This window comes from Panthera uncia (genome assembly GCF_023721935.1).
Source record: "Panthera uncia isolate 11264 chromosome A3 unlocalized genomic scaffold, Puncia_PCG_1.0 HiC_scaffold_11, whole genome shotgun sequence".
Taxonomy (NCBI): domain Eukaryota; kingdom Metazoa; phylum Chordata; class Mammalia; order Carnivora; family Felidae; genus Panthera; species Panthera uncia.
In genome coordinates this window covers 86,643,871-86,656,206 of record NW_026057578.1, presented here as the reverse complement: position 1 = coordinate 86,656,206, position 12,336 = coordinate 86,643,871, and the positions used below count along the sequence as shown (strand labels likewise).

The following is a 12,336-nucleotide window of genomic DNA, read 5'->3' as shown; positions in this document are numbered from 1 at the left end:
AATGAATTGGTCTTATCCATAGCTATGGGCTATTGAGGAAAAAGGAACAAGGTAGCTTTCTTATTCAATAAAGGAAAGCAAGTTAGCAATCAAAAATCAAGTTCCCTGGGGCAGGCAGAAATAAGACAAGGGTCCATATTAAAGGGAATGCCTACAGTAAAGGTCAGAATAGAAGGTTAAGGGAGCAGAGGCACCAGGTAAACAGAAAGGGAGCGCTTTATAGCGTGGCTTTACATTCTCTCTGCAGAGCTCTTACTTGCCTTGCTAGATCAGTTTCTGCATCTGAACTTTTCTCTGTTTCACAGTGAAATAACTCATTACATGACTTGAGAAAGAAAAATTTGACAAAACCAAAATGTAAGCAAGGGAGTGTTATTCAGGAAGCAAAAGCAAAAGAGAAAGTTGGTGTGAAAAAGACAGCTCTCTTTCACAGAACAGTTCCTGGCACTTTGCATTTGTCTTACTTTGAAACTCGCTAAGATTATCCAGAGAAAGAGAAATTTGGCTTTGGCCATTTGCAGTGACTAAGCCAAGATCCTTGGTGATCTTGGAGTCAGGGTCTGATCCCAGTAAGCTGACAGAGAGCTGTGGTTGGAGTCCATTCTCAGTACCTACTGTGAACTGAGCTTTCTTTTGATGCTTCCTTAATGGAGAAGGGAGAAAAAAACCTCTCGCTCAGTATCCTGGCCTTTTAGACTTGTGTGATTTTTCTTGTCCTCTCCATTCCCTTATCCCAAGTCACGGAGCAACAGAAACACATGGCAATTACCAAAGTCCCTTTACTCGGAAGCAGAATTAAATGATTATTAAGTCTTTGGTGTCTGACAGGGCTGGGTTCACATCCCAGTTTCACCACTTGCAAGATACACTCTATAGTTTAACTCCTCTGTACTCACATGTATAAATCAAGGGTTAAATACTTCATGGGGTTCTTGCAAGAATTATTTGAGAACATGTTCAAAACATTTGGACATAGTCAATGCTTAATAAATGAAGGCAGCCAGTCTGGCGATCGTAGAGATAGTGGTGGGATTGATGATGGCGATGCTTTCTCTAAGCTCCTCACCTCTATTCATTTGTGTTCTCTGACATAGAACTTAGTATTGTGTAATTGAAGTACATGGTAATTGAAAGTAATGAATACTGGGTGGCTCAGTTGGTTAAGCGTCTGACTTCGGCTCACGTCATGATCTCACCCTTCGTGGGTTCGAGCCCCACGATGGGCCCTATGCTGACAGCTCAGAGCCTGGAACCTGCTTCAAATTCTGTGTCTCCCTCTCTCTCTGCCCCTCCTCCACTCACACTCTGTCTCTCTCTGAAAAATAAATAAACATTAAAATTAAAAAAAGAGAAAGTAATGAATATTATGCTTTCTGTATGTCTTTTAAGGAGTCTGTAAGATTTCTAAACATTTGTCTTAATTGTGTTTGTGCCTTTGTGTAAGAAACAATGGATATCTCCCTTTTTGTAAAGAGAATTAGATACCTCCAAGACATAAAGTCACGTATCAGTGTGTACCTGCTTTGCAGTTTTGATGCCATAGTTTCTTTCCTTTTAGACCATATGCTTTTCGAGAAAATGTACACACATTATATGACAGTGGAGTATATCACTCTGTGTAAAGTATTGTGATACAAGGAAGACAGACAGTAAGTAGAGGCGGAGGTAGAGAGGATAATTTGAATTACAGAATATGTATCTGAGTATATATTTTTTAAATTTTTTTTTAATGTTTATGTATTTTTGAGACAGAGAGAGACAGAGCATGAACGGGGGAGGGTCAGAGAGAGAGGGAGACACAGAATCTGAAATAGGCTCCAGGCTCTGAGCAGTCAGCACAGAGCCCGACGCGGGGCTCGAACTCACGGGCTGCGAGATCATGACCCCAGCCGAAGTCGGACGCTTAACCGACTGAGCCACCCAGGCGCCCCAAGTCTGAGTATATTTTTGCAGTAAGTGAGTGAGTTGATTTGGTTATCAAAGAGCTACATGGTGAAAACCAAAAAAGTATTTTCGTGGGTCTTGACTCACACCCAGTGGTGGTGGTTCTCTCTACGGCCATAAGCCTGATTTTGAATTAACATTATGAACTTGTCACCAGTTTACTCCTCTCCCCTTCTTAAAACTTAAAAAAAAAAAAATTGTAACTAGATTGAAAAATACTATGAACTAAAATGCTTTGGTAGTGGGTGGTAGTGGACTTTTAATTCATTTTGGTGATGCTTGTTGACTGTCTTGGAGTATGTAAATATTGTAGATGCATCGAGAGGCAGCATGATGTTGCCTATTGAACTAGTTCTGAGACCCTGTGACTCAAACTGCCCTGCACCCCATGTTTCCTGTGTGTTCAAAATATGGCAATTCTTAGCTCATTTTTCATCTTGTCTGGCATTCTACGTTTATTCTTGCAGGTTCTCCATACACGAACACTATGACAGCTTCATGAGATATAGCCTAGGTGTCATTAGGCTGATTTGAAAGTCTTCCTAGAGGTATCCAAAAGGCATTTTTATGGGCCATTTCATCAGTTGAGGTTTTCCTAAGTCCCAAATTCTTTCATGTTACCAGTCTAGTTATGCTTCTCCCTGGCAATCTGTTTTGGCCACTGAACGAAGCCTTTCCAATGCTATCTTCTTCAGCCTCTGGCTTAATGGGGCTTGTAGCTGTTTGATTTTCACCACATCTCCATGTTCAGCTTGTCGGGTCCTTTAAATATCTTGGCCTTGATAATCATGTTGGGCTACAAGTCAAAAAGTGTGTCCCTGCTGCTACTCAGTATTTGAAGAGTTGGCTCCTGAGCTACCACTGTCTTACCTGTTTGGGCCTAGTCTATGCCTTGGATAACCCATTAACCTTGTTAACATCTGGACCAGTTTTTGCTCAGTATTTCGGTGTAAGACAGTGTAAGATTTACTACTGCTTTTTAGGTGATGGTTTAGTGGAAAGATACAGATTTAGGACTGGGTGGAAATACCAATAACTCTATGAATTTGTCTACATTTCTGAACTTCACAGAGAGCCTTAGTTTATTTATCTAAAAGAAAAAAATAATCCCAACTTCTTGCAGTAATTCTGAGAATTAAGTGAAATAGCACAAGATGCCAACTGTTTAGGCTGTAGCAAATCTTAGGCATAGAGTAATGGGCATAGAGTAATGCCCAAGAGATGACAGTTTCTTACCCTTTTTTCTGGCTTCTGATCTGCGCTGCTGTCTCTGGGCATCTGCTGTAGTCTCATCTTCCTTCCTTCACTCCATTCCCGCTCTCAATGTTGAAAACCCACAGGGCTCCTCACAGCATTGATCCGCCCCCTCTGATTGTTCACCCAGGGCCTGTAAGTGTGTTGAACTCCATGGCTCTCCTTGGTGTGGTGTCTGTTCCAGGTCTCCAGTGGGTTTAACTGAAAGCAAGCCTCTTATTGGGGATTTCATTCACAATATAACTCTTCTCTTTAGGATTCTGTGTACTGCCATTGCCTCATTCTCACTCGGTCTGTGCAGTACTCCCTAACTTAGGTATTTCCATTTGTTGTCTTAAGTCATCCAGAGTGTGGATCTTCAGAACATACAAGCAGAAGCATATAGATGAGGAACACTTCTAATATGTATACAAAATAGGGCATTGCTTATCACCCTGTTATTTTTATGCCATAAAATAATATTGTGGTCAAATAAATAAAAATTTGGAAAACATTCAATCTCACAGAGTAATCAAAAGACATAGAATCATAAAATATCTCCTATTTAATTAGGAGAGAAAAATTTATATAGTACTCAGTGCTAGTGACTATGCAATTAGTGATACTCTCATAAATATGTGGGGACATTATAAATCAGCACATACCTTAAGCAAAGCAGTTTATAGTGAGATATTTAGGGATCTAGTTTCCACCTATGTTTTTCCTCTCATATATGCATATGCATTATGAATCACAGTACTGATACCCTAATATGGTCCAAGGAAATAATCTTAAAGGAATTATCCAAAGTATATAAAAAGGTACACAAATTTCAAAATTCATTGTGGTATTGTTTATTATATTTTTTTCATTTAAAGCTTGCTACTTTTGAGGAAGGCCCTGGCCCAGTGAAACATATGAGAAAAACGTTAAAGACACTGTAGTCAGAATCTGGCATTTTTATGACTTCTTACTAGACTTACATTACTCCATGACCTACTGCATTTATAATAGAATATACATATATACGTATATATAGGTATACATATATATCTATATATATACACATATATATCACGTTAGTAGATAGATATATATATATATATATATATATATATATATATGTATGTATATGTATATGTAAACATCCTAGATCTCCAACAACAGAAGAGTAGACATAGGCAAGTAAATTGTGGTATACTCCTAAAATGAAATACCGTGGGATAATTAAAAGAATAAACTGCAGCCACATGTATTATATTTAAAAAATTTCACATTTATAATATTGAACCGAAAAAGCAAGTTGCAGAGAGACATATTGTATGATATGATAGAAAGTTTCAAAATACATAAAATTTTTTTATTATATACTTATACGTAACTTTATAATAGTATTTTAAAAATTTAGCTGGTGTACCTAGCAACAATAATGGTTGCCTCTAGGGAGAGGAAAGAAAGTGATTAAGGAGGTCATACAAGGGCTGAAACTATATTTATAATGTTTAATAGATACATAAGTATTCATCATATAATTCTGTATACCTTTCTGTATGATTGAAATATTTCATAATTTCACAATAGAAGGATCCATTGACTAACTTGAGATCTCAGACTTTTTGAAACATTATCATCCTGTTTTTCAGAATAGCTGATAAATAACAAATAAAATGGATAAGTATCTGGAAAAAAGTGGATTTCTCTTCTCTGGTTTATAGCTTAGATCTGGGAGTATGATGCAAAGTGTTTGAATCCTTTAAAGAAGATAGTAAATATTAATTTTAATATCAATATTTTTAAAATTAGCTTAGGGACTCCTGGATGGCTCAGTGGGTTAAGCATCCGACTTCAGCTCAGGTCATGATCTCATGGCTCATGGGTTCGAGCCCCGCATTGGCCTCTGTGCTGACAGTTCAGAGCCTAGAGCCTGCTTCAGATTCTGTGTCTCCCTCTCTCTCTGCCTTTTCCTTGCTTGCTCTGTTTCTGTCTCTCTCTCTCTCAAAAATAAATAAACATTAAAAAATTAAAATAAAATAAAATTAGCTTACAGTTTATGTTTATAAACCTCAGTGTTCACTTTCTTTTAAAGATTTTATTTTATTTTTTTGAGTAATCTCAAAACCCAACATGGGCCTTGAACTTACAGCCCCAAGATCAAAAGTCACATGCTCCACCCAACTGAGCCAGCCAGGCACCCTTTCGTGTTCATTTTTTAAGAAAACAAAATTCATCCTTTTCATTTTTTTTTTCAGGAAACCTTAATTGTTCATTTCCTTTTTGTGTGTGTTAAATCATAAAACAGTAAACACTTTGGTTTCTAGATAAATTAGGGCATGTTGTTTACATTTGTCTTTTAAGAATTATAGTAATTTTGAATTTTTTTTTTTTAACGTTTATTTACTTTTGAGACAGAGAGAGACAGAGCATGAACGGGGGGCGGTCAGAGAGAGAGGGAGACACAGAATCTGAAACAGGCTCCAGGCTCTGAGCCGTCAGCACAGAGCCCGACGCAGGGCTCGAACTCACGGACCGCGAGCTCGTGACCTGAGCCGAAGTCAGACGCTTAGCCGACTGAGCCACCCAGGCGCCCCAAGAATTATAGTAATTTTGGAAGGGGCTTTTTAAAATTTATTTCTGTGGAAAAAATCCTTCTCTGTTTAATTAAAATTTTGAATATTGTTTATCTGTTGTTTAGGTAAAAGCGCTTGGATGTTAAACATCTGGGCTTTGTGAATTTTAGTTTAATGTTACAGCTGTATAACTCAGGGTGACGAAGCTAATATTTAAGATGTTGCCACCAGGTGCTATTAATCCAAGATTATTGAATGCCGAGGCTATCACGATGGAGAAAACCTTAAAGAAATCTCTAACTGAAAAATAAGTTGTCATTTTTGTTGGAATTTCATTGTAATCCATTAACATGATTTACGCTCTTGTATTTCAGGGAAAAGTGGCCCAGACAGCATGTATGTCAGCTTGCAAGCATTTGGCCACATCCTTGATGCAGCTGTTGCTGGAAGCCGAAGTAAGACAGCTCACCTTGGGAGCATTGCAGCAGTTCAACTTGGATGTCAGAGAATGTGAACGTAAGATAGTGAACCACCCTTCACTTGTTTGTTTCACCTGTGTACTCACGTCTGTGAAAACCAAGAAGTTTAAGTCTGTGGGGTCTTTGTTCCCGATGGAGTCGACAAATATGGGAGACAACTTGAAGGATGTGTAGAAATGGCCTATCATCAAGCTGATTTGAGCACCCAGAGTGCCTAGGCCCACATGTAGGACAGAGATCTCTGGCCACAAACGAATTTGCAATCTAGAGTGGGGGATAAGGCAGACGTGCGTTTTATAGGCACCAAAGAAAACCTGATTAGTCTGAAGACTTCGGAAGAATGCAGTTCCCAGTCACTTTTTTTTATGTTATATTTTAAGGCTATTTTTACATCTTACCTGCAAACTCTTCTTACTCTAAAGAACAAATGCGTGTGCATTTGGGAATCAGAAATGCTTTCTATTGCAGGTAAAAATAGAAAATGTTAGAGTGGTTTAAAAACATAGGTTTTATTTTTCTCGAGGCAGTGAGTTGCTGTGTTGATTTAGTTGCTCAGTGATGTCATCAAGGACTCAAGTTTTATTTATTTATTTATTTATTTATTTATTTATTTATTTATTTTTGAGTATAGTTGACACACAATGTTATATTCGCTTCAGGTGTATCACATAGTGATTCAGCTTCTATATACCTTATGCTGTTTTCACCACAAGTGCAGCTGCCATCTGTCTCCATACAAGGCTATTACAATATTATTGACTGTGTTCCCTATTCTGTGCCTTTTATTCCCATGACTTATTCATTCCTTAACTGGAAGCCTGCATTTCTCACTCTCCTTTACCCATTTTGCCCATCCCTCCATCCCTCCTCCCTCTGGCAACCAGCCGTTTGTTCTCTGTGTTTATAGGTCTGATTCTACTGTTTGTGTGTTTATTCATTTATTTTGGTTTTTAGATTCCACATGTGAGTGAAATCATGTGGTATTTAGGGGACCCAGGCTCTTTTGTTCCCTCTCCTCTGCCACACTTAGAGTGTGGAATTTTCCTCCTCATGCATATTATTCCTTCTCATATATGTATTGTATTATAGTCAGGAGAGATTCACATCCCCTCAAAAAACCCCCAAAATGCCATATGACCCAGTGAGTCCACTTCTGAGTATTTACCCAAAGAAAACAAAAACACTAATTTGAAAAGATACACACAGCCCTATGTTTATTGCAGCATTATTTACAATAGTCAAAATATGGAAGCACCCTAAGTATCCATAGATAGATGTATGGATAAAGAAGATGTGGTATATATCTACAATGGAATTGTACTGAATTCAGCCATAAAAAAGAATGAAATCTTTCCATTTATGACAACACAGATAGACATAGAGAGTATTATGCTAAGAGAAAAAGACAGATACCGTATGTTCACTTAAATGTGGAATCTGAACAATAAAACAAATTAAAAAAAAAAGAAATAGACTCATAAATACAGAAAACAAACTGGTGGTTGCCAGAGGGAGGGTGGGGGATGGATAAATAGGTGATAGGGATTAAGAGGTACAAAATTCTAGTTATGAAATAGGGAAAGTCACAGAGGTGAAAATTAGAGCTTAGGGAGGATAGTCAATAATATTGTAATACCTTTGTATGGTGGCATGGTAACTACACTTGTGGTGAGCATTTTGCATTGCATGTAACTGTCAAACCACTATGTCGTGCCATCGAGACTAATATAATATTGTATGTCAGCTATAGTTCAATAAAAAAAAGAAGAGGAGATTCACGTTCAAGACAGGAAAAAGAGCCCAGTGTCACTTATTCCTTTTATTAAGATAATTGAAACCTTTTCAGGAGACTCCTAACAGACTACTTTGTTGTATCTCATTGGTCATCATACAGTTGTACGGTCACCTCCGGCTCTAAGGGAGGCCAGAGACTGAGTGTCTGGAAAAGTGATAGAGGACCATTGTAATTGGGACAGTTGGTTCATCATGAATCATCCCCTTGGAGTTGAACACAAAATTAGTTCTGGTTAGGAAGAAGAAGGAAGAAATAAAGAGCGTTCTGGTGTTCATTGTGCTGTCAGCAAGAAATGAAAATGAACAAAAATGATATGATGACTTGAAATTTTTTTTTGATTCTAAGAAAATTAAAATAATGGAAAATACTAAAAATCTGCTAATACTTCTTCCCCATCTTTTTATTTTTACTGCCTGTTGGTTTCCCTCACTTGACTCTTTGTGGCTAAAAATTAAGGTTTTATTGGCTATGCTGTTTTTAATTAATTACTTATTAGAGGCTTCCAGTTTCAGTCACCACAGAGTAACAGGTTTCAAAGCTACCTTTCTGCTATCAATAACTGTAAAACTGGATAAACTGTATAAAGCAGTTTATTTCACGCATTGGATAGCAGACAGCACAAAGCTGTGATCTTTCAGAAAGGGGAAATGCACAAGGTAAACTTGACATTCACTCTTGTTTTCTATCAGAGGGTACTATCCAAACAGCAGCACAGGAAAGTAGAGCCAAAATAAAAAGCAGTGTTTTACATCGAAAAAAACAAAACAAAACAAAATAAAAAACAGAGATCAGCATATAGGGCTGGCGAGGCAGCTGGGATTTGTGGGGGCAAGATACAAGAGAGCAAGGAGTTGTTTAGAGAAGTAACTCTAGAAGTCTGCATCGGAGAGCCCTTGAGCCCTTGGTCAAAACTAAATTGCCATGTGCAGGTTAAAATTCTGTGATTGGCAGAGAACAGCCTCTGAGGATCTGTGGGCTTAATAGGAATGCTAGAGGTCCCACAGTGCTATGAGACATTGGAATTCTGATCAGTCAGAGTTGAGAGACCAGCTAATTATCTTGTACATTCAGTAAGACCCCCAAAAGTTAGACCTTAAGAGTGCTCAAGTTCTAGAGTAAGAGCCAATCTTGATCCACCCTAACAAAGCCTAATTAAAAGAGGCCTGACAAGATAAAGGTAATCTACCAATAAAATAATTGCCTGCCAAAACACAACTCATCTGTCTTTGAAGGAAGAGGAACACAAAAAAAATCAGACTCTTAACCATATAGCATTGACAATTGCACAGCAAAAAGCTAAGATTGGACATGTAAAGAAACAGGAAAAAATGTGACCCATAAGAAGAAAAGACAGGCAATAGAAATAGACCCACTGATAACAGAAATGTTGAAAATAGCAGACAGAGCCTTTAAAAAACTGAATATAAACATATTCAATACTTTAATTTACAAAATTTTATATTTTGCAGAAAGAAAAACTTATTTTTGAGGAATTTTTTGGGGGAAAAAGAAAAGTAGAAAAAGAAAATAAAAGTCACCATGATCTCATCATTCAGATATAAGTACAATTCCAGGGATTATATTCAGAAATGATAATATCCAGCAGCCACAGAACTTTTTCTAGAAATAGTCCACCAGATTCCATGCATCTACTTAGCCAAAATTGTTTTACATGCCTCTGTTTTAACCAATTAGTTACTTGGAGGATGAAAACATAATGATTGGCTAGACGAATCAAGATTGGTTTTTGCTATTTAGTATGAAGTCATCCATTTCTGAGTTTTGAGAAAAGAGTAGAACTTCACTCTCTCTATATAGAGTAGGAGTAGGCAACCAGCCAATGTCATTGGTTCAGCAACTAAGTCTGATGAATGACTGGGAAGGACTACATGACTGCATTTTGTCAGAACTAAAAGATAAAGAGGAATGGAGGTGATAAAGCTAAAATATAGGAGCCTTGAGGAAGAGGAGTGATGGTCTAGGAGAAGCACAGGGGAGGAAGGAAGATGCCTATGTTATGGCCTGATTCTGAAGTACATTGTATGTCAAAGAAGGAGCATCTTCTACCTGAGGGAAGTAGAGGCAAATTGGTTTCCTTAGCAGAGAGCTAGTTTTCCATTAAGACTAAGAGGTGGAGAGATCACTTTATATACAGTATAATATTGTATTTATGAATGAAAGGGTGGAAACAGAGTTTGTTATCCATGCAAAAGCGGTTCCAGAGAGCCAGTATGGTATCTGAATAGCCATTTGATATATTGGTAATAGCCTTTCACACTTAGGAATCAGCTTGAAGCCAGCATTTGTAGGGCATGACAGTACCTCCAATAACCATATTACCACTGAAATTTTTTTTGTCCATATATTGTGGAACCACTAAGTTTCATTGATTTAAGAAGTTTTAATGTTTCATTTCTGATTGTCAGTAATTTGTCTGTCAAGAAACTTTCCACGGACATTTATTTTACTTTAAAAGAAAGAATTCTATTCTATGTCTTTTGCTATACCATCCCCCTAATTCTTTTTTTCTTTAGATGCTCAGTGGTCTATAAAAAATCTTAAAGAAATGATACATAAAATTCAAGTAACTATACAGAGGCGTATAAAAGCAGCCCCAAATGACAAGATAATTAACACTTACATCTTTCTACCCAGTGGCGTGTGCATGCGGTATTTTCTCTATTGTCTGTGAGTCCTTGGAAGAACTGTATAGGTCCTGAAAGAAATCAAACTCTGGACAAGGCAGAAAGTGAACGTACCTTGAGTGTTTGACTCTGAGGCCTGGGCTGCCATTTTCTTAGGTCCCAAGTAAAAAGAGGAATTGTATGCATTGCATGAGCCTGAGATATTCAGCTAGTGTCGTGTAGTCATTAAGAACATAGATTTCAGAGTCAGCTCAACCAAATGCATTCAAGACACCACTTATATTTAGTGTGACCGTGTGTAAACTATTTAACCTCTCACAGCCCCATTTATGAAATAGGAGTAATAATAGTAACTAATATTACAGGAGTGGGGTCAGATTTAAATAAGAGAATGCATGAAAGGGTTTATTTATTTCATGGCTGGCAAAACACTGTGCATTAAGTAGTGGCTTCTCCTGTTATCATTAGCAGTAGCAGCAGCCGCAGCCGCAGCAGTTAATAAATATCCAAACTCTCAGAAGGACTTTTGCAGGTCACTCAAATCTTTGTCTATAGTGTATGAATTAGGTAGGTTTGAAGATGCCATTTTATTTGGGTTAAGAAATTCATTTTTGTTTTTGGTAGTTGTCTGTGAAACTTCTGTGGTTGTCCTGAAATGTCTGATCCAGAACCGATCATTTTCTGATTCTCAGGATGATGCTCCTGTGAGATATCAGTCAGTCAGCTCGGCTGTTTACTAGAAATAGTAACTATGCTTAGGGCACCATTATCTAATAGGAATGTTGTTACATAATTCTTCCTGACAGGACACTAAACCAAATACGTTTATTTTAATTTATTTTTTAATGTTTTATTTATTCTTGAGAGGGAGAGGGAGACAGAGCATGAGCAAGGGAGGGGCAGAGAGAGAGTGGGACAGAGAATCTGAAGCAGGCTCCAGGCTGTGAGCTGTCAGCACAGAGCCTGACACGGGGCTCGAACTCCCAAGCGGTGAGATCATGACCTGAGCTGAAGTCGGATGCCCAACCGACTGAGCCACCCAGGCGCCCCTAAACCAAATACGTTTAAAGTGGAGGTTATTAGGAATTCAGGAGGTATGAAGAAAATATTCCTTTCCCTTTCAAAACTGGCAGTGGATATTTCTACTTTGTCTGGATTTCATCTTATACCTCCATATGTTTGTATGTCTTCTATTTGGTTTTAGATGTTGGAGCACTGGATCCTGGCAGAGAAACTGGATTTGAAATACTAGCAAGTCTTAAGAGCCTACTACTTTACCTCCTTAACCAAACTTGGGCTCTATATCATACATGCACTTCTTAGTCAGTCTGGGTCTGGATTTGGAATTTCCTAAGCTTTCTCTTTGTGCCTTCTAAATAAAGAGGTCTAGGTTCATGGCCAAGCTCAACTACTTATTTACAGCATTAATTTAGTAATGTGTTCACTTATTCAACAAATACATATGGAGCCCCTTCTTTGTGCAGAGTACCATGCTGGAGGCTGGAGATAAAATGGGAAACAGTGGATTTTAAATAGGAGAGTGACTGATTAGATTTGTATTTGTATTATTTTTTACTTTACTTTACTTTATTTCATTTTATTTTATTCTATTTTATTTTACTTTACTTCTTTTCTTTTCTTTTCTTTTCTTTTCTTTTCTTTTCTTTTCTTTT

General features: G+C 37.7%; 1 protein-coding gene across 7 annotated transcripts in view; it reads left to right on the top strand.

Annotated features, from left to right (window-relative positions):
• The window catches only part of EXOC6B (exocyst complex component 6B), a 615,985-nt gene that overhangs the window by 421,179 nt on the left and 182,470 nt on the right, over positions 1–12,336 (top strand). For all 7 annotated transcript variants that reach the window (XR_007461984.1, XM_049650337.1, XM_049650336.1 and 4 more), the window contains one exon: positions 6,119–6,260. Coding sequence is in view for 6 of the 7 variants with exons in the window: in XM_049650337.1 (XP_049506294.1) it covers positions 6,119–6,260 (142 nt within the window). In the remaining variant the exon portion in view is untranslated. The remainder of the gene's footprint in view (positions 1–6,118; positions 6,261–12,336) is intronic.